Source organism: Rutilus rutilus (assembly GCF_951802725.1).
Source record: "Rutilus rutilus genome assembly, chromosome: 20".
Taxonomy (NCBI): domain Eukaryota; kingdom Metazoa; phylum Chordata; class Actinopteri; order Cypriniformes; family Leuciscidae; genus Rutilus; species Rutilus rutilus.
The window spans coordinates 14175440-14198364 of record NC_140225.1 but is presented as its reverse complement, the minus strand read 5'-3'; the positions used below and the strand labels follow the sequence as shown (position 1 = coordinate 14198364).

General features: G+C 35.8%; 2 protein-coding genes across 3 annotated transcripts; one reads left to right on the top strand and one right to left on the bottom strand.

Annotated features, from left to right (window-relative positions):
* The first annotated feature begins 2050 nt into the window (after positions 1–2050).
* sgpl1 (sphingosine-1-phosphate lyase 1) lies at positions 2051–15242 on the top strand. The gene is made up of 14 exons (XM_084391094.1): positions 2051–2311; positions 6098–6263; positions 7385–7452; positions 8852–8999; positions 9252–9331; positions 9708–9836; positions 10107–10195; positions 10402–10510; positions 10622–10720; positions 10799–10945; positions 11673–11911; positions 12085–12231; positions 12453–12573; positions 13351–15242. The coding sequence occupies exons 1-14, from the start codon at positions 2300–2302 to the stop codon at positions 13513–13515; spliced, it is 1719 nt and encodes a 572-aa protein (XP_084247220.1). The 5' UTR covers positions 2051–2299; the 3' UTR covers positions 13516–15242.
* A 963-nt stretch (positions 15243–16205) lies between these two features.
* Positions 16206–19483, bottom strand: pcbd1 (pterin-4 alpha-carbinolamine dehydratase/dimerization cofactor of hepatocyte nuclear factor 1 alpha). 2 transcript variants are annotated; one of them, XM_084391121.1, is made up of 4 exons: positions 19344–19483; positions 17075–17206; positions 16884–16964; positions 16206–16679 (listed from the first exon to the last, which is right to left on the bottom strand). In XM_084391121.1, exons 1-4 carry the CDS (start codon positions 19344–19346, stop codon positions 16587–16589), a joined length of 309 nt encoding a protein of 102 aa, XP_084247247.1. In that variant the 5' UTR covers positions 19347–19483; the 3' UTR covers positions 16206–16586. The 2 variants fall into 2 exon arrangements, with proteins under 2 accessions (XP_084247247.1, XP_084247246.1); XM_084391120.1 differs by having other exon boundaries at positions 19178–19366.
* Between the last annotated feature and the right edge of the window lie 3442 nt (positions 19484–22925).

Sequence of the window (22925 nt, the reverse complement as noted above, 5' to 3'; positions counted from 1 at the left end):
TCAGAGAAGGGAGGACCCTGCACATGCATAATGAACAGGGAGTGATATTTATTGACGAAGACAAAAACACAGGCAGAAACAGTCCAAACAATAGGGCAGGGCACACAAAACCGGAGAACAGGTAGGTCGAAGATGAGACAGCCAAAGATGGAGACAAGGCAGCGGCTCAGGGAATCAGAGGCTTGACGTAGCACCAGGCTAGCTGCCAGAGTCAACTACCAGGGTGCAACAGGAACCAACACGAGACAAGACTGAACAGGCCAAGACAATAATAAAAGCAAAATAAAACTGATAAAAAGACTAGAAAAAAAAAACAATACTGAAATAACAGGATCTAGCAAAATAAATAAGAGGTATAAAGAACTGAAACTAGCAAAAGAAAAGACAGCAACCTTGTAGGAAACTAAAAAGAAAATAATAAAAGATTAGTTAATAATCAAAAACAAGAGAAACCAAAAATAAAACTAGATCAAAATAAAGACTAGAACTTGACTAGACTTAAAATCAGGAACAAAAACAAAAACTAGATAAAAATCAAAACAAATAAAGCTAGAACTGACAGAGAAACTAAATCTAGCACTGACTGACAAAAAAGCGAGACGGCATGCACACAATTAATGCAGACAACGCACAAAACAAACCAGCAAAGACATGAGGGGAAAGAGGGACAATATAAAGGGACCAGAGCACATGAGGATCAGGTGAGCACAATTAGTGAAACGAGGACAAGACGTGTACTAAACAAGGGGCGTGGTAACAGGAAACAAGGAGGCGGGACAAGCGGAGCACATGGCAAACACAAACAAAGACAGAGCCATGTGCTCAAACACAAGACAAACATAGAAACATGAAACAAAGACAAAACAAAACAAGGCTGTCAGGGCAGAACCCTGACAGTTTTACAGTATGGTATTATTACGAATATTGCTGGCTTCTTGACAATTGCTTTGTTCCTCTCCTATAGGCCTAAGTGCGTTGAATAAAAGCGTCTGCTAAATACATGAATACATGTAAATGTACCTTTCTCTAAATAGGTAAACAAACATTTAATCACACAGACACACAAATAGGCCTAAACATTTGCATACAAAATCGTTAGGCTACATATTGTAGTTAAAAAAAGCGATTTTAGGCTATTAAATCTGTCACTTTCTTAATGACGAACTGTAATAAATGTAAATGACCATAACTATATGAACGACCTATTAACAGTTTTTTTAATTATTATTATTTTTTTTATAAAAGGTTAAACAAAACAAGGTAGAAACATTTTACCAAAATACCCAGTCTGTCCTTTAAAAACATCAATAGCGCCATCAAGTGACCATTCAAAGCACTGCATGTGCATGAAACCACACTGTATAAAACCAACACAAAAGTTTGCCAAATTTATGTTTTCTCCAGAGCGGCTATATAAATGAACAAAATTAATAACTTACAACAAAAATGAACCATCACTGAACTTACTTAAGTTGGACTATGACGCTAGTTTTTTCCAGATCTGCTGTACAGCCGAAACAAACTTTGTTGCATTATTTTCCTGTTATCTCTGTAAAGCTGTTTTGAAACAATCTGTATTGTAAAAAGCGCTATATAAATAAAGGTGACTTGACTTATCATAGAAAATATCAATGCAGCCCAACTCAGTAGATCATTATTGCAAATAACCTATGATAAAATTATTCATTCAATGAATAAGAATTAAGTTTTCTAGGCAGTCCCTTCCTTTATAAAAAAAAAAAAAAAAAAAAAAAAAAAACACGTAAATGTGTTGCTTTCTGATGATTAAAACTTAATTAATAATAATAAAAAAAAAAACATTACATAAAATGATTAAATATGAACCAACAATAATAATAAATACATTCAAAAACAATATATAAAAATACAGTACATTAAAAGATAATTTCGCAGACTAATAATAAAAAGGTACTCTACTACACACACAGACCTCCCTGGAAATGACCATGTAAACCGTGTCGAATCTGCGAATCGGCAGCAGGAGGTAGTGACTTTCACAGATTCTAACAGCATGTGTGCTGGACTAATCACTGTGATGAAGGACGCTTGCAGTATATGAAGATCAGCGAATGCGGAGTCTCGCCTGAAAGCAAATCGCGTCCCCTTTTACTCATACAGCACTTCCTGATATAAGCTTGCTCCTCTGATTGTGTCATGCAACGGGGCATCCGCTCTCAAAACAAGCCAGACAAAGATCTTTCAGACTGTCTTCCCCATTTCTCCCGGAGTAGTTGAAGAAGCGACTTATTCCAGACGGGGTGTAACCTTGGCAAACAAAATGGACTACAGGGTGAGTGGGTATAATGTAAATTAGAAATCAGCTGTGCTTTAAAAATAGTCTGTGCCAGCTATACAAACAAGCCATGGTTATGTCACAACGAAAGCTTCGACTATAGAAAATAAGCATGTTTTGGTCCATCGTATTATGTTACTTTGTTTTGTTAGTCGACATACTTCATTTACCCTGTAGAGCTGTAATGATGGTTCAATGTATCAGATCTATGGGTGACACTTTTATCTGATTTAAAAAAAAAATCACGTTCACTGTTGGGAATTCAGGTGATCTTATCATGTAGAAAGTTTATTGTCCATTTGAAGTGTTGTTGTTTTTTTATAGAGAGAGTGTGTCTGGGCCCAAATGTCATGTTTATTATCATGTCCTATATCAAATTTTGTGTATGTCTTCTGTGCTGCTGTGTAAAGGAGTCACATCATGCACTGTTTGATATAGGTGATATAGGTGAGAGGAGAGCTATTATAAAACCGTTTCTCTGTAATAATCACTTGTCTTTGTAGAACAGCCAGGTGCAGAGAGGGACATTTTATGTTTCATTGTGTATGTGTTCTTCAGAAACCTTCCTGTGACAGACTCAAACCCAGAGGAAGTGCTATTCTTAACAAGAGTGTACAATGGGGGCAAGATCTGTTTTGACTATGGTTTAGCAGCATCTGTTGAGACTGTTTTTGGCTCGTCTGGTGCTGTGTGAATGCTAGGGATTTAATATGTGTGAATTAAATTCAGGGCTTTATGAAAGGGATATTTCACCCCAAAAATAAATGAAGTTTTATTAACTAAGTTCGGGAGGAGCACGTTCAGAGAATTAACACGAGTGGATAGCACTCAGCAATCAATGATAAGAGGATATATATAGACTCAGCAGTCTTACCTCGATCCATTGACAGTTTGCAGCATCCCCCCACCACCCCTTCTCCACACTTCTAGTTCTAAACACTTACATGCGGGGGGAGTACTCTGGGTTCGGGCTGAATTCCGAGCTCGGAGCCCTCCCTCTGGACAGCACGCCAAATACGCATTACAGATACTATGAAGAATGACAGCCTCAGTCATCCATATGTGTGTATGTGTGTTTATATGAGTTTGTGTTTATTGTTTTCCCTAATGCTTTAATGTACACTTCAGTTCAAATGCTTGGGGTCAGTAATATTTTTTAAATGTTTTTGGAAGAAGTATCTTATGCTCACCAAGTCTGCATTTTTTTGATCAAAAACACAGTAATACAGTAGCATTGTGAAATATTATTAAACATTTAAAATATCTGGCTTCTCTGGTAATATATTTTATTTAATATGATTCTTTCCTGTGATGGCAAACCTGATTTTTCAGCATAATTACTCCAATCTTCAGTGTTACATGATCCTTCAGAAATCATTCTAATATGTTGATTTGCTGCTCAAGAAACATATGATTTGTACATAACATTTGAACATAAACTTATCAATGTTAAACAGTTGTTCTGCTTGAAATCTTTTGTGGAAATTGTTTTTTTCAGTATTCCTTGATAAATACAAAGTTCCAAAGAATAGCGTTTATTTGAATATAAATCTTTTGTGCCCTTATAAATGTCTGCACTGTCACTTCTTATCAATGTAAAACATCATTGCTGAATAATTGTCTTAGTTTCTATCTAAAAAATTCGTCCTGACCCCAGACTTTTGAATGGTATAGTAGTCAGTGTATATGGGTGATTGCATATAAAAGCAATTGTGTAATTTAATGTATATACTTAGCCATTTAAATTATTTGAATTAAACCAAATTTTTTTCATGTAGACTTCCAACTTTTATTTACTATACACTTTATCATAGACATATTGTCACACAGCACTTTATGTGTGATCCTCTTTAAGACATTGGAATCATGAGCTCTTTGACTCAACAACGGACAAATAATCAAAGCTTGAGTAAAGAGGGTGTGATTGTCTGTAGTACACTAGGACCTGAAAGCAAGCGTTTAGGGGCCACAGCATATTTTTTTATAAACATATTGATTCAAACTAAACCCATCCAAGTGCTTTATACATGTTCTTTTATCACAATCGTGTTATCTGTCATTTTCAGAAGACTTATAACATAGCAGACGTGTACATCTCTTCATCTCTTTTGCAATGTGTTTCTGCTGTCTTTGCCTTTTGCCCCTTTTACAAGATAACATAATCTCAGCATTTTATGGCATGTCATGCACTGAGAAGCTGTGTGTAGGTCTTGTTACATAAAACTGATGGTCACTGTGGTTTTGCCAAGTAAGACATGTTCCTCTATCAACATATTTTTTTTAACCCTTAACCCTTACCCCTAAATCTAACCCTACCCATAACTTCTCCCTAAAATCAGAGGGAAATGATAGGTGAAGAAGCACCTATTCTGGTTGTAAGCCTAAACTTAACATGAAGTGTAAACTTGTCTCTCAAATCTGATTGGTTGATTGAAATGTTGTTCCAGGATTAGCAAAGATGTTGATCCAGGAACACGTACTTGGTGAAATCACGTTCACCGACTGATGGGATGCTGGCTTTAAAGATTTCGTTTTTAGTGCAGTTGAGGTTCCACATTTCATGCTTTTGTTATATTTGGATCCCGAACATATGATGCACCTCAGTCCTGGTCAAAGTTTCAGTTGTTCACTAACATGACCTGTTTACCTGCTCCTCTAAATCCGCTGTACTTTGCAAACCCTGCTAAACCTGTCGGAGAGCTTGTCATGGACTCCATTCAGGGGGTGTTGTTTAGCTCCTGTCTGATTTATTCATTTATCTCCTTGACAAAATGAATACCTTTTAATTTAGTTTTAATATGTCTAGTAGTCTAATTGCGTGTCATTTATTTAGCTACATTCAAGATAATATATGCTTCTAATATAACTAGTGCTCTTTACATACTCCGATTGCAAATTATAGCTTTTAGTCTGGCTTTTGAAGAAGAAATGAGATGCTCATTCATTGCAGATTACTTGGAGTTGACATAATCATGAATATGGTTGGCTAAGACTTTGTTCTGTTGACCTCCACGTTTCCCGCATTCTGTTATGGGACACAATCTGCGCTGTTATCAAGCAAGACCACATTGTGCTGTAAAAAATAGTGATTGTGAAATGCGTCCACCAGATATGCTTTTTTTTCCGCTCGTTTAAATGAGATAAACTAGCCATTTATAAATATGTACTTTTCAGTATAATAGACTCGAGTTTGTATTTTTTTTTTAGGGGATTTTTTTTTTATTGCAAAGGCCCATTTTAAGTCTTTGCTTTGGGTTTTGTGCGGCCAGTTTCTCATAATGAATAAGGTGTGGTGAGTAGGAACAATATCTGTGAATGTAGTTATCTACTAAGCTCTCCCTGATTTGTGTGGCTGAAGTTAGACATTCTCCTCCCACAGTTGTCTTAAGTGTCATTAGTGAAGCCAAGCTCTTGAGACAATTAAGTATGAGTCAATTCTCTATAGTAAGTATAATTTTGAATGGTTTTTATTGAGATTTTAATTTGCTATAGCTGTTATTATGCTAATCTGGGAACTGATAGCCAGCATTTTGTAGTAGTTTCTAACCCTGAAGAATTTCAGTAGTAGGTTGTTTATTGACTCTTCCGTCAATGTTTATTGATTGATTAATGTGGCTGAGGCTTGTAATTGCTGGTAAGTAGCCAATTATTGGTCTATGTGTTGAGTCTTGTCTTGATCTGCTTAAGCTTTGAAGTTTTCCAACTGTTTATGGAAATCAGATTGGGTTTATTTCTGGTTAAGTTGCCTTGATTGACAATAACATGTCTCCTTTCCTCATGCAGAGTGCCTTGGAGGTGTATAAGGAGATGGTGCTGCTGTACATAGAGGAGGCTCGGCGCTTTGTGAATACTCAATGTGCTGGTCTGGAGCCATGGCAGATCATTGCGACCACTTTGCTGTCCACGCTCGGTGCGGTGTGGCTAAAGGGCTTCCTTTTCCAGCAAGATAGTAAGTGCTATTGATCATTCATGTCTTTGAACTTCTGAATGCATCAGGCATATTAAATATGTGGTCAGGTTTACACTACCATTCAAAGGTTTGAGGTCAGTAAGATTTTTTTTTTAATGTTTTTGAAAGAAGTGTCTTATGCTCACCAAGGCTGCATTTATTTGATCAAACATAAAACAGTAAAACTGTGAAATATTATTACAATTTTCAATAACTTTATATTTTAATATATTTTAAAATGTAATTGATTTCTGTGATGTGAATTTTCAGCATAATTACTCCAGTCTTCAGTATCACATAATTTTTCAGAAATCAGTCTAATATGCTGATTTGCTGCTCTGATTAATATTTTTTGGAATTCTTGAATAGAATTTTCAAAAGAACAACATTTATTTGAAATGGAAATATTTTGTTACATTATACAAGTATTCATTGTCACTCAATTTAATGCATCCCTGCTGAATAAAATTCATTTCTTTTTTTTCTTTTTTTTTAAAAGGTTTTTACTAAACAGGTTTACTGACCTCAAACTTAACATTTCAAAACCTCAAAATGTGTACAGGATCTGGAAGGTGTCTTTCCAAGAGTCAATAAAGAAGAGAGAATTTTTTATTTTTTTATTTTTTTTTATTTTTTCTAATATGGTTAATAATAGTCAGTGCATATAATGGTTGATTTATCAACAGTCTTTTCATAGTCATAAGCTACAGTTTTCATTGTTACTGTGAAACAATCTGAAACATCATTATGTTGCAAGCAAATAGTAGGTAAATAATCATGTTGTCCCTCTTTGGTATTCATCAGTCAGGAAGTCTTAAAACAAAGTTGCAAAATGTCAAGGCGACTTGAAAATAACAAAATCTGTAGCACATTTGAAACAATGGTTTCTGAGGAAGCTGAGGAAAAAATCCCCAAACTTTTACACAGAGGTCTCTCATTTGTTTAATTTTACATGCCAAACTTCTATTGACTCTACGTCTAAAATAAGAGATTGTTTAGAAAGTCTCAAGCATTGACTGGCTGGAATTTTAGTAAAGCAACTCAGATTTGAACAAATGTCTCTGTGGAGTCATTTCATGTTACATCTTCACCACAATTTGTTCATTGTTCGTGTTTTCTAGGCCTGACGTCAAGAGTAAAGAAGCAATTCTTTAAAATCATCAGAAAAATCCCATTTGTCGGAGCAACTGTAAGCATCTAGTGGTTTTATAGTTCCCTTTCTTCCTTCAGACTTCTCTTTCTGACTCACTGATGGATGATTAAGTCACCATTGCCATGCCTAAGTGGAAATAAAGCTTTTAGCACACTTTCACAATATGATCCTGTGATTATACCAGGGTTTACTTTAGGTCATTAACCTGAATAGATTACAATATGTCTGGTTCCAGTCAGAACCGACTGCAGGTTGATTTTGATTTGAGTCTGTCTTGTCTTCTTTTTGATATTTATTGAGATGCAACTAACCAGCTTAACATTACAAATTATTACAACCTAAACACCCCTTAGACAGTGGTTCTTAAAGGGATACTCCACTTTTTTTTGGAAATAGGCTCATTTTACAACTCCCCCAGAGTTAAACAGTTGAGTTTTACCGTTTTCGAATCCATTCAGCTGAACTCCGGGTCTGGCGGTACCACTTTTAGCATAGCTTAGCATAGATCATTGAATCGGACAAGACCATTAGCATCTCTCTCAAAAAAATGACCAAAGAGTTTTGATATTTTTCCTATTTAAAACTTGACTCTTCTGTAGTTACATCGTGTACTAAGACCGATGGAAAATGTAAAGTTGCGATTTTCTAGGCTGATATGGCTAGGAACTATACTCTCATTCCTGCGTAATAATCAAGAAACTTTGCTGCCGTACCATGAGTGCAGCAGGCGTAATGATATGACGCAGCGCCTAGAAAATCGCAACTTTACATTTTCCGTCGGTCTTAGTACACGATGTAACTACAGAAGAGTCAAGTTTTAAATAGGAAAAATATCGAAACTCTTTGGTCATTTTTTTTTTGAGATATGCTAATGGTCTTGTCCGATTCAGTGATCTATGCTAAGCTATGCTAAAAGTGGTACTGCCAGACCCGGAGTTCGGCTGAATGGATCCGAAAACGGTAAGACTCAACTGTTTAACTCTGGGGGAGTTGTAAAATGAGCCTATTTCCCCCAAAAAGTGGAGTATCCCTTTAACCTTTTTTTCCCTAACCTTTTTTTGTTTGAACAATTTGAGACTTGAAACAATTATTTTTGTGATTCCGTAAGTTTCAAGAACTGTAGATTATTTAATAAAACAATAGTTGTTAATAATAATAATTACATTTTGCAATGAAATAGTTTTATATATATATATATATATATATATATATATATATATATATATATAGAATTTATTTTTTATTTTATTTTTTTATGTAAAATACTCTGTTTACACCTTAATGTTTTTTGTTGAAGTTAAATATTTTTTAATAATTTATTTATAAAGGTTTATTTTCCCCTCAATTCCTCTGTCCCCTATATTTCTGGTTTTAACGAAACATTCAGAGGTTTGTTTGACACTTTTTGTTTTCTCCCTAACCTTTCCCTCATCAGATTCAGAGTCAGCTCAACAAAGCATTGGATGACATGTCAGTGAGTCTGTGCACACTGAAGGAAGGCATGAGCTACACCAAACACCTACCAGCACAAGGCCTCACCCACACACAGCTCCTTGACAAGATCAGGGAATATGAGACACTGAGTGAGTCACCTTCAGCCTGTCCCAACTCCCATCTGTTATAATGATGGAGAGCCCAAAGGCATCAAAGATAAATCAGAAACTCTTAAAGTGTCAGCCAGATGTTCTCAGACTGAATATGCCCTACGGTAGTGTGCGTGCAGTTTCTTTGCAAGCACGTTTGTTTACTAGGATATAATGCAGCTGGTTTATATTACAAGTTAGTGTCCCACTGTTGTACTGTCATCAATTTCTTTTTAATACTTCTGATTTCAGGTGAGGTAGACTGGGCGAAAGGCAAAGTGTCAGGTGCAGTCTACTGGGGGGATGAGAAGCTCACAGATCTCCTGGTGAAGGTAGAATGGCTTTTAAATCATTTAAATCCCAAACAGGGGAGTGTGTGTTCAAGGGGGTGTTTTTGATTTTGCTTTAACCTGAAAAACTGGACAAAATTAAAGAAAAGATTAGTCTCATGATTCAGCTCAATGATTTTATACGTTTTTGTGGATCACATGCAGAATATTTGTGCTATATGATGTCTTTGTTTCACTCAAAGTATTAATTTGCTTTTAGTGATTTGAATCATAATAAAATCAAATAAAAAAATAATAGTTTAAGTATTAAATGTGATAAATTGCATCCAGTATAATACCTAATTTAATTGAATATACACTACCATTTGTACACTACCAGATTTAATCCTGAATAAATCCTGGATTTTGTGTCCCTTAGGTGTATGGTGACTTTGCCTGGACAAACCCCCTCCACCCAGACCTGTTCCCCGGGGTTAGGAAGATGGAGGCAGAAGTGGTGCGGATGGCATGCGCTCTATTTAATGGAGGGCCAGACTCCTGTGGCACAGTGAGTTCTTCTCACTATCTTCCCTGATGGAGGTTCCAAATAATTCACGCCAATTTCCAATTGCTCACTCACTGAACTCATTTGCAAAAAGGGTTCTGCTGCATATTAATACAGTTGTTTGCACTTAAGAAAATAGCTAAATGCTATGAGGGTCTCATACATGGGCTACATTCACACAGCAACAGAATAAGTTTGCCAGTCCATAATTTTTCATTAGAGGACTGTTCACTGAAATTGAATTATTTGTTTTGTGTGTTCCTATCATGAAAGGTTACCTCAGGTGGAACAGAAAGCATCCTGATGGCATGCAAGGCATACAGAGACATGGCTCATGAACGTGGCATCAAACACCCAGAGATGTATGTACTGTCTCGCCCTAGTAAATAAAACCAGCCTTTGCAGTTATGATGCTCTCTTCTGCTTAGGTCAACCAACACTGTACTCTATTCTGTTTACTGTTTTATTTTACTTGAAGAAACTATTTTTTTTAATCAGTGCAGTGCAGTCACTTTATTCAAATCCACTGTAAAAAACGATTAAATGATTTGTTTTGTCTATGCTGTAGCATTGCTCCCGTGAGCGTCCATGCTGCGTTTGACAAAGCTGCACATTACTTTGGGATGAAGCTCATTCATGTACCTCTGGACAAGAAGACCATGAAAGTTGATGTGAAGGTACTTCTGTTTGGTTTGTTCACAGTAATTGGGTGCATTTCTAATTCATTCAATGTTTTTGTGAATATTGACGTCCATCTAATTTTAACGACTACTTTTTTTTGACCATAGGCCATGAAGAGGGCCATCTCTAGAAACACAGCAATGCTGGTGTGTTCAGCTCCTCAGTTCCCGCATGGAATTATGGACTCTGTAGCTGAAGTGGCAAAGGTAATATTTGCTTATTAAAATGCTTTTGTATCATTGTATAAATTCATCTAAAATATATTCTATAACTTTTTTTTTCAGCTTGCCATAAACTACAACATCCCATTCCATGTGGATGCATGCTTGGGTGGGTTCCTGATAGTATTTATGGAAAAAGCGGGTTTCAAACTTGATCCCTTTGATTTCCGGGTCAAAGGTGTGACCAGTATCTCAGCTGATACACATAAGGTGAGAACTTGATATTGAGATAAATTAATAAATAAAAATACACTACTGTTCAAAAGTTTGTGGTCGCTAAGATTATAATTTATTTATTTTTGTGAAGGAAATTAATACATTCATTCAGCAAGGATGCATTAAATTGATCAAACGTGGCAAACTCCCTAATCGTCAAAGAATCTTTAAAAATGCATCACAGTTTCCACATAAATATGAACTGTTTTTAACATTGATAGTTATAAGAAATGTTTTATGAGCACCAAATCAGCATATTAGAATGATTTCTGAAGGATCATGTGACACTGAAAACTGGAGTAATGATGCTGAAAATTACATATTGATATAGAAAACCATTATTTAAAAATTGTAATTATGTTTTACAATACTACTGTTTCTACTGTATTTTTGATCAAATAAATGCAGCCTTAAAACATTAAAAAGTCTTACCAAGCCCAAACTTTTTATTGGTAGTGTATTTGGAAAAAAAGGTACATTTTATTATTTTAATGAGTAAAACAATTATGCAAATAAGCTACTCGCAACATTTATTCTGGGATTTAAAAACAAAAAGGAAAAAAATTCACAACTGATATTTTTTAATAATCTGTTGAGAGTAATCTGTCCAAATGTAATTGCAATGAAAATATAAACCTGCAAAGTCTATTATTATTATTATTATTATTATTATTATTATTATTATTATTATTATTATTATTAAATAATTGTGTCTCCACAGTATGGTTATGCTCCCAAAGGCTCCTCAGTGGTGCTCTACAGTGAAAGGAAATATCGCCACTACCAGTATTTTGTAGCGCCAGATTGGCAGGGAGGAATTTACGCGTCTCCATCCATGGCTGGATCTCGGCCTGGAGGCATAATTGCAGCCTGTTGGGCTACTATGATGCACATGGGTGAGAACGGATACGTTGAGGCCACCAAGAAAATCATTGGGACAGCCCGCAAAATCAAAGCAGGGTCAGTATAATGTCATTTATAATATAACGCATAATAGTAAATGAGACACAGGCAAAGTGTTGCTTTGAATGTATGTCAACTGTGCCAAATAAATTTGCATGGCAGGTAACATTTACATGCCAGGAAAGACATTGTGTGCTGAAACAACATCTAAAAAAACTCTCTTCCCACAGAATCCGTAAAATAGATGGGCTGTTTGTATTCGGGGATCCAGAGGTGTCTGTGGTGGCATTAGGCTCCGATGTTTTTGATATCTTTCGCTTATCTAATGCACTGACTTCAAAGGGCTGGAATCTCAACACTCTGCAGTTCCCATCTAGGTATGGTTAAAAAAAGAGAAATGAGTTACTTGTGCAAGTTCTGACAGTGAAAAAATGAAATGAAAAAGAAAGTTGGTCATAATTCAATGCCACAATTAAATTATGCAAAAAAAAAAAAAACGTTTATACATTTTCACCATAATAACTTTACATTTTTGGTTCTGGTCAGAAAAGTTGTTTCTTAGATCATTGTTCATACATCTTTTGTTGTTCCCTTTCAGCATTCATATTTGTGTCACAATGCTACACACACAGCCTAGTGTAGCAGAGCAGTTCGTCAGTGATGTGAAGAGAGAAGTAGCCATTATCATGAGGAATCCTAAAGAAAAGACCACGGGAATGGTGAGTTTCCTTTTTTTTTTTTTTTTGACATACCATTCACTTATAATTTTACTCATAAGTTTGGCTTAACAATAAAAGGTCAAAATCTTACAACTTTGCGTCGATCTACAATACTGTTTGAAAGTTTGGGGTCAGTAAAATTTTGTAATGTTTTTGAAAAAAGTCTCTTAACAGTACTCTCACCAGGGCTGCAAAAATACAGTAAATATGGTAGTATTGAGAAATATTATAATGATTTAAATGAACTGTTTTCTACTTTAACACATTTTAAAATGTATGTTATTCCTGTGATGGCAAAGCTGAATTTCCAGCAGCCATTAATCCAGTCTTTGGTGTCACATGATCCTTCAGAAATCATTCTGATATGCTGATTTGGTGCTCAAGAAATATTTCTTAGTATTATCAATGTTGAAAAATGTGTTAAAACCTTGATAGATTTTTCAGGATTCTTTGATTAATTGAAATAAAAGTATTAATTTCTTTCACAAAAACAAAAAAATCTTACTGACCTCAAACATCTGAATGGTAATTCCTATACTGTTGCACTCCTAGAAGTTGACCAAATTCACCTTTAAATAGATGTTTGTCCAATCAAAAGTGAAAACTTCACATTTTGAGTACTACGGTATATATACTTTCTGGCAAAATGGTCATTGTCCTGAAAGCAGATGGGTAAAAATCCTCTCTTTGCACCTCCAGTCCACTTCAGTCAAGTTGTGCACGTATAATCTCATCTAATGAAATTACCATTGTAAACTCTCCTCTTTTATGTCGTAGGGAGCCATCTATGGCATGGCCCAGTCCATTCCTGACCGATCGATGGTGACTGAGATCTCACAGGGCTTTTTGGACTGCCTCTATAGCACTGAGGTGGCCAAGATACAGAAGAAGCCCCACAAAAACCATAAGAACCACATGAATGGAAACTCCAAAGTGCACTGAGATTGACTGCCAGGGGTCTCCACCCTTAGCTGGCCGAAGGGATGCTCACCACAATCATCTAATCATTCATTTACTTCATTCAGTCGTCTATTTACAACTAACTATTTTATGTATAAGCCATAGTCACCTGATATTTTGGGATTCGTGACTGAGGAGTGACGGTATCCTGTCTGTAAGACTATGGAGACAGCTGCACAAGTATCTATGTGAATCTGTGAAGGGTCTGGGATATCTTAGTCTAATTTTGGTGAGCAGTGAGTGCAGATTTACTTATTTCATTTCTTATTTTTATGACCGGTGCACACCATATGTATTTGATCACACTCCCACTGTTATTTTTGGAAGTGTTTGACACTTAAATCTCAAGATACCAGGGAATAATGTTGTCACAATGTTTTAACATCTGGTGATTTTTTTCACCCAAGTTATAGACAAACAGTTTGGACAATTTCTGAGAGTTAAATAATGCAGATTAGAATAAAATCCATAATCTGATCAACATGGAAAAACCACAGTGTTAGTTTCCCAATATTTTATTCTCAATAGAAACTTGAAAACATAACAGACCATTTTAGATTGGTAGGTCTGCTCAGGTGAACCTATATTACAAATGTTTAGTTTTATTTATTTATTTTAAATTCCCCATATCTAGTAGACATTTGATAACATCCATCTTACTGAAAAGATATCTCACTGTTTTTAAATTACCTGATATCAGGGCAATGTTGTGTAGTCAATATTACCTGGTTGAAATTCCCATCCATATGGGTTTTTAATGACCACATTTCACCCTATCTACCTCAAATCTATTTCAAATAATTGTAAACTTAATCATTGATTGTTTCCCTTTTGTCTAAATCCTGAGAAATGTCACCTAAGTGGACATTTTGATCACAAGTCAATGCCATGCTCCAGGTTATGGTTTTCAGAGAGTCAAAGTTTTTCCACAGTATGGTTTGAAGGTTTTCAGCGGTCTTTCCAATTGATTTATGAGTTTTCCTTTGAGTTATATTTGTGTGTTTTGTTTGGTTTCTTTGTTCAATTGAATGACAGCTAAGCCCTGGAACAACAAAAAGGGAAATTAATTTGTGCATGAAGTCAGTGATATGAGGAAGTGATGACATGGTACCATGGAAACATCACATCAGATCTTGTCAGCTATATAATCCCATAAGCATTTATAATATTTGTGACCACTGTGTGTTTTTTAAATATTTTAAATCACTAATATAATGTCTCATCTTTCAATGTTTTTTCAGTAATTTTCATGTACCTCTTTTGGGGACTCGAGTAGGAGGCAGGATAGTTTTTTTTTCTATGATACTACTGTAGTACAGTGTATTCTCAAGAACTGTAACATGCCTTAGGCTAAGACATAGATGTGGATTTTTGTCTTCAAAAAGTTACCCTTCTTGCCTAAATTAAGCATTTTAATGTCATTATGCAATAATCTGTAATTACTGTAACTACTGAAACTGAGGCACCTTGATCTGAATATTTGAAACATTACATGACCTCTATGGTTATGGTTGTATGAAGCACAAAACTAGCAGCATTCACCTAAATGCCTTTCACAGTCGTCAGGGTGTGTGCGCTATTAGGTTAACATAGTAGCTAAATCTGCCTCAGGGACTAGGCCTTTACCACATCATGCAATCCGTTTCAAGTTTGTCCTGTAATGTTTTCTTGTTCCTAATATAAATCAATAAACATGGTCCTAAAAGAAATATGAATATTCTGGTCGCATAATATATTTACTTTTCACTGTTTTACAGAATGACATGTCTGATTGGGTCGCGTTTTTGAAATTTTATTGATACTTTTCCATTGTTCATTCATGCAAACATGCACTAGACTGACATGTTGGACCAATGCAATCGGGTCTCTTGCAGTGTCTCACGTTTTAAAACACTGCGTTCAAGTTAAAAATTAAATGCATAAAGGGGGTCAAATTGACCCGTGTTCATTTCCTATGGAATTTTCTACTTTCAGTATTTTTATTTTAAAATTTGTCAATGATTATATTTACTTTCCTTAACTTTATGGATTACTTTTAAAAATATATATTATTTATACTAATTGCATGCATACTTTAATAATCATGAAGTTCATCAAAAGTACAACCTTCTCAGACAGTATGCGATTTCAGATGCAGTAGAGAAAGGCTACTGGAAGGACAGCTTAAGGCCCAAAAAAAGGAAGAGGTAATTTCTAAAAGTCATGCTTAGAAAAGTGCAAATCATATGTGAAATATTCTGTCTGTCTACAAAGATATTTTTCCCATGACGTGAGAAATGTAGGTGGAGAAATGTAGTGAAGGCTCAGACTAGAATATACTTTACAGTAGATCTAAATTAGTTTAGAAAAAGTACAACTGCATTTAAAAAAAAAAAAAAGTTTTATCTTTTGTAATGTGTGTATGTAATTAGAATGACTTCATTAATAGGACACCTATTATTTGAAGAAAACCATTAATTCCAATACGGGCCATTTTGTACTCTTTATGCCTTTGTGTAGGTTTACAAAACACCTTACTCTAAACCTTTTGTCAATCACACAGAATGCCTGTATTAAAGTGCGAGATGCAACACTACTACTGAATGAAAAATAACACACCGACTTGAAATGGGTTTTTAAAACTTGAATGCTGAAAAGCAGTACAATGAATACATTGATTTCACATGACAAAGTTGACAAACATTCAGTTTATTCAAATTCATTGAGGCACAAACCATTTCATCATTGGATCAAATGCAAATAAAGGCACCATACATTTAGTTTAAAAAATACTATAAGCCATAGAATAAAGTAATGTAATAGTGTTTCACCGGTCTCTGTGGTGTTCTAGCAATTCTCTGATCATTTATGTACTGTGAAATGATTTAAAAGATGAAATTTGTCTTGAATGTACCATTAATACTTATCGGGAAAAGATCAGGTGTAACAGGCAGACAACACACAGTCAAAACTTATATGGTGATAACTGTGATACATGAAGATTTACAATATTTTTGATCCAGTTTTACAGGCTACAGAGGTTGACTGACAAGCTGTCAAGAGAGAGGATCCATTCAATAGACAGAGGCCTGATCTATGAAGGTTGCGAGGGTGATGTCACGCTGCGAGATTCCTCCACATTCATGAGTACTGAGGGTGATTTGAACCTACCAGAGATAAAACAGGCAGACAGGACAGTCAACATGAAATCAAAACTGGCCGCATTTATGTTCTTCACACACGTTCATGGTCTTCTTAATGATTAATCACTACATATTATTACAATAAAATTTCTAATTCCTTATTTAGGCACTAATGCAATCACAGCGATGACCATGCTAGCCTTACTGATGATGGGCCTATCTACTTACCTTGTTATACACATTAAACCATTCGGGATGATGATCCATTTTCTCAGCCTGTAGTGCTACTCTGGACATGAACCCAAAAGCCTAAAGGGAAAAGAGCATGACATAGGGTAGGCTATATGTGTTGTGAAGTATGCCACTCTAAATAGCTTTATAGCCTTAGTCTCTCTTGGCAGTTTTACATAATTTATTACCTGATTGAAGTCTTTGAAGAGAAACTCTTTGTAAATGGCATCTCTCCCCACCACCTCCACCCACTGAGCATTCCTCATCATGGGCAAGATGTGCTCCCTCTCCTCCATGGTAAGAGTCTGAATCTTCCCAGCCTTAGTGTTTAAAACAGTTCTGGTTAGAAAATATCTTAAAGAGAAGTTCGTAAGAATGAATGTTACAAAGCGTGTCACATCTCTGTGAGTAAGATGTTTATATACACTCCTGGGCAAAAAATGTCCAAGCCAAAAATGGCTGAACAATAAGGTTTTAATTGTCTTAAATCACAAATTATTGGTCAGGAAATTAGCAAAATATAAGAAAATGCGCTACTTTAAAAAACCATTGTGGTCTGAGAAAACCATCAAAGACAGAATGATGTTTTTGGCAGAATATGGGAAGATGTGTGTGGAGTGATGAATTACAATGTAACACAAATTACATGGTGATGCTCCAGAGTGATGTCCTCGAAAATCTCTACCACAGATAAGCATGTAGGAAGAGTGCCATTGTGGGGAGCCTTTAAGCTGCTGGGATTGGTGAGCTACTTCACTGTGAAAAGTCATTTAATGCTTTGGAGTAACAGGAGAATATTACAGAATGGCTTGCTTCCCACAACTGAAAAGTTATATTCTAAAGAGGAATGATCAGATATCATTTTTCAGCAAGACAATGCTCCTGTCCAAACTGCAAAGCCAACCAAGAAGTAGTCCATCAGGATCATGTTTTGCCCTTGGTCAGAATCCAGATTTGAACCCTATAGTGAATATTTGATCTCACATTAAACCCAAACTGACTGGGAGACCTTTTTCAACTACTCATGAACTGTCTGAAGCCATTAACATTGAGTGGAACAACACTAACTCTTCTTCCTGCAAAAAGCTGTCTGCAAGTTTTACCCACACAGCTTAAATATTTAAAGAAAACAAAGGGAAAGGATATCCCATGGTAAGTTACTTTATCTAGTTATTTTTGCAATTCTTGCTAAGGTCCTGACTAGTGATTTTCTTGTTCCTAATATAAATCAATAAACGTGGTCCTAAAAGAAATATATTTTATTTTAAATACCATATTTTGCCATGCCCAGGAGTATGTGTGTGTGTGTGTGTGTGTGTGTGTGTGTGTGTGTGTGTGTGTGTGTTTACCTGCATAATAATATAACTAAACAAAAGTTATTTATAAAAATTAAATAGTACTGCATTTAATTGTACATTTTTTACATACTAAGATATAATCATTATTTGTTAATAGAACAAATACTATTTGAACAGTTTTGCAAACACTCACACTCTTAAGCAACCATTCTGAGGGGGATGTTTCAGAAAAAAGGACTGTGATTGGTTGTTGTGAGCCCCATATGGAATCAATGATGACTTGCATTTTAAATTTTTTAGGAGCTTCCACCATATGACTGTGGTCGGGGCAATGAAATTCCTAAGCAACTTAACCCTTCGCGCCCTTTCCCCTTTAAGTAAAGATCACATGAGCTTTAAACACAGGTCTGTTACAAAAAGACGACATTATTACAATATATTGAAATGTGCATTTATAAAAAGGTAACGGACTTGAAAATGTAGGCTTTCTACATTTTCTCTGTATGCTTTGTGAAACATTTTGTGCACTTTTAATTGAATGAAAGGGAAATTAAGTTGATTTGTGTCAGCATTTTCTTTTGTACTATCCACACACTATAATCCCTGAATGAACCATCAGTGAATTGCGTCAGAGAGCCTGTGCAAACACATGTCAGTCATGATGAAGCTCCAACACTGATAAAGCAGACTGACATCAACAGGTCTCTTAGCGACGGTGTAATCTGTTGAGCTAATGCTGCTGAACGAACAGACACGCCACGACAAAGAAGGCGAAGTAAAGCCATGGCAGTTCTATCAAATCAATAACAGACCTTGATATGTTAATGATAACTTGAGCAGTATACTATGTGCTTTTTAAAAATATATATACACATGAACAAATGCGTATTGCAAAACACGAAAAAACGTATACAAGACAAAACGAATAATACGAAAATAAAACGTCAGATTTAAAAAAAAAAAATCACCGTTAATATAAAAATAGCACGATACCTGTTCAGCCCATTCCAGTTTTATTTGAAGCATCTCGTTTGTGGCAATTTTATGCATTTAATTGCAAAGTTGAGAGTTATGTACACTAAAGTGGTTGTTAATCCACATGCAATAATAAGAATAAAAAAACTTATTTTTTTTAATATATACATATGTTTTCTCTTACCATGTTGAAAGTGCTGTGCGTGTGGTGCTGCTATGGTCTCGTGCATGCAGCTGGATTTCAACCTGTGGCTAGAGTACGAATGTACGAATCCTACTATGGTGAAGGGACGACTTATGAATATTAACTACGTTGCGTATTGGACGCTCTTGAAAATCTACCAGGTTACGTCAGCACGCACTATTTAATATTAAAGTAGGGGCCCTCTTGCTGCTGCTGCCCTGCCAGAAGCCTGAACAAAAGATGAGTGTGAATCTGTGAAAAATCTTTTTTTACAGTCTATGGTGAAAACCTTTTTCTTTTTTTACAGTCTATGGTGAAAACAGAAAGGCGTTTGCAATTCCAGACAGTGAGAGAATATAATACAATTGGACCATGAACAAATAATTACAGCAGGATCCTACCTGCCTTCAGACGACAAAAACGGTTAAAAAATGACTTCTAGCATTGATCAAGCATATGTTCGGGAAAATTCAAGCCATTTAATTTGTTAAAATGCGCATTTCGTATTATTTGTAACAACTGCTGTTCATGCCTGAATTTGGCACAACCGGAAATTATCCCTGTTAAATGAAAGGATTCATCAAGGGTCACACACACACTTTAATAAAATAAAAACTCTGAAAAACTGAATAATTAACATGACAGAGAGTACAAACATGAGAAGTTCTCATTTCCCCTTTTGCCCTAAGATAAGAGTAAGATATTATTTTAATGAAGATAATTTCTGTTCTTCTCTTTTCTACTTAAATACACTTATAAGTTATAACATATTTTGGATGCTGATCATTGTTTTTCGCGCCTTTTATGAATAAAGTATCATCCTCACACACTTGAATGCAGTTTTTAGCACTAGCAGTTAAGTTTTGAATGCTTGATTCTGATTAGTTGACGAAACTCACGGCTAAAGTAGTTCCAGGCAGGTCTCTTGACCGCATTACAGTTCCATATCACTTCGCCAGAAGAATTCAATTCATATATTTCAAAGGTCTTTCATTACAGCCCACAGAGCCAATACCCACAACGACACAGCCCGATGTAATAGGATAAAAAACGGAAAAAAATTGCCACAAAATTACGTTTTTCACTAGTGCAGATAAACGTAAAGTTGGTTTCGCTATTAGTAGACGCTAGTGAGAGACGCACAGACTGAGGTAATTCACACACGTTTATACTCTCTCTCTCTGTGTGTGTGTGTTACTAGCTCTAAAATGACGTTTTGGAATTAGCAACGGAGCTCCTAGGCTTGGGATAAGATGCATATTAAGCATAGGCTAGATCTTAAGACACATTGGGTGTGCTTTCCGTCAATTATTCCTTATTTATCTAGCAAGTACGGACTAATGTTAGTCCTAGACTAGTCAATTAAAGGGATAGTTCACCCAAAAATGAAAATTCTGTTAACACCGTCTCACCCACCCTCATGTCTTTCCAAACCCGTAAGACTATCGTTGATCTTCGGAGCACAAAAGAATAGGCTATCTTTTTGTTGAAATCTGAGAAATGTGTCTGTCCCTCCATTGGCAGCTACAACTAACATTAACTTATCACTTTGCGCTTCACAAAGTTCATAAAGAGATCGTAAAACTAATACATATGAATTGATCGGTTTAGTCTCAATTTTCTGAAGAGACGCGACTGCTATATTACGGCTGCCCGATTAATCTAAATGAAACTGCACGCGATTTGGCAAAGGCTGAGATCATTTTAGCATGGCTGATCAGTAACGTTAGTAGCCTAAATTTTACTCCATCTGAAAGTCGGAAATGCCCCACCACAGAAGTATGATAACACATCATTCCAGGAAATCCCTATGGGCATTATACTTTCACTGTAGCTGAATAAACAGAAGATTGAAACGCTTTGATTGATTAAACATGACTAATAAACACACAACTGCCTTATTCTGTGTAAGAAGAGAAGCCACATTATCTCACAGAAAGATGCTCAACTGTCTTTATGAAGTGAGTTTGGAGTAAAAGCATGTTATTAAAGGGGTGGTTGATTATGATTTCACTTTTTTAACTTTAGTTAGTGTGTAATGTTGCTGTTTGAGCATAAACAACATCTGCAAAGTTTCGACGCTCAAAGTTCAAAGCAATGGGAGATATTTTCTTTTACAGAAATCACTTAAAGTAGTCCACTTTTAAGGACTACAACAAACGGCTGACCGGGACTACACAAGCTTCCACCCGGGTTAGTGACATCACAAACCCTAACATTTGTATAAACCCCGCCCCCGGGAACACATTTATAGATTATCATGACAGAATATGCTGATCACTGACTAGACTAGAGGATAGTTAATTCCACATCAGCTACATAAATACATCATTAACCATTCAGTAATGTCCTGTTGCATTCTACATGTTGTCACTTATTGAGTCTCTCCATCTTTGTCTGACTCATAAAACATAATTCATTTTACTCATTTCAAATAACTCATTTGAACATAAAAATTTTGCACCTCTGTGCTGGGAGGAGCAGCTCATTTGCATTTAAAGGGACACACTTAAACACTCTCAACACTCTCAAAAAGTGACAAGTTTAACATACTATAAAAAAAATACATCAGAGACTTATTTTACATCTTGTGAAAGGGGCGCATTATACCACCCCTTTAAATGTTATCTTTTGTTGGACGAGGTTTATAAATGCTTCTCATGTTTGGAAAGATGTTTGATGCACTTTATATGATGAACAGATTGAATGTAGCCTTTTATTCGCATGTAAATATCAACTCCCACATCAGTTGTGGTAAAAGCATGTTCGCTTGACACGCGATAACTAATGAGGTTCATTCTCGTGTTTGAGCTTCCGCAAGAACCAATGAGGTTCATTCTCGTGTTTGAGCTTCTGCAAGAACCAATGAGGTTCATTCTCGCGTCTGAGCTTCCACAAGAACCAATGAGGTTCATTCTCGCGTCTGAGCTTCCACAAGAACCAATGAGGTTAATTCTCGTGTGTTACGCAGAACGTTTGAGCTTCCACAGAAACCAATGAGGTTCATTCTCTTGTGTTAATCAGAACTTTTGAGCTTCCGCAGGAACCAATGAGGTTCATTCTCGTGTGTTATGCAGCATGTTTGAGTTTCCGCAAGAACCAATGAGGTTTGTTCTCGCGCGTCAAGCAGGTTCGTTTGAGCTTTTGTTTGTGTTCGCTGATCAGTGTTTATATGTGAATAAAATCCTAAATTAAATCTGTTCATCATATAAAGCGATTGAGTCTCTTAAGAAAATTTGTACCAAATCGCTCAATTCATATGTATTAGTTTTACGATCTCTTTATGAACTTTTCGAAGCGCCAAAGTGGTAGTTGTCTAGCTGTCTGGAGGGACAGAAATCTCTCAGATTTCATCAAAAATATCGTCATTTGTTTTCCAAAGATCAACAAAAGTTTTACGGGTTTGGAATGACATGATGATGAGTAATTTTTGACAGTATTTTCATTTTTGGGTTATCTATCCCTTTAACCTTCATATCTTCCGTCAATCTTGTGGTGCCTTCTGGTAATAAAACTCCCAACACATCTCAAAGATCACTGTAATCACATGTACAGTGATCTTTGAGCTTCCTTTTATTTTCA

Coding starts and splice junctions, on each gene's coding strand:
- sgpl1 (XM_084391094.1), top strand. Junction 12,232..12,452: donor ACTCTGCAGTTCCCATCTAG/GTATGGTTAAAA, acceptor GTTCCCTTTCAG/CATTCATATTTGTGTCACAA. Junction 12,574..13,350: donor AAGAAAAGACCACGGGAATG/GTGAGTTTCCTT, acceptor TTTATGTCGTAG/GGAGCCATCTATGGCATGGC.
- pcbd1 (XM_084391120.1), bottom strand. CDS start 19,234: ATGCATAAAATTGCCACAAACGAGATGCTTCAAATAAAACTGGAATGG. Junction 16,965..17,074: donor TCTTCAAAGACTTCAATCAG/GTAATAAATTAT, acceptor TTTTCCCTTTAG/GCTTTTGGGTTCATGTCCAG. Junction 16,680..16,883: donor GGTTTAATGTGTATAACAAG/GTAAGTAGATAG, acceptor TATCTCTGGTAG/GTTCAAATCACCCTCAGTAC.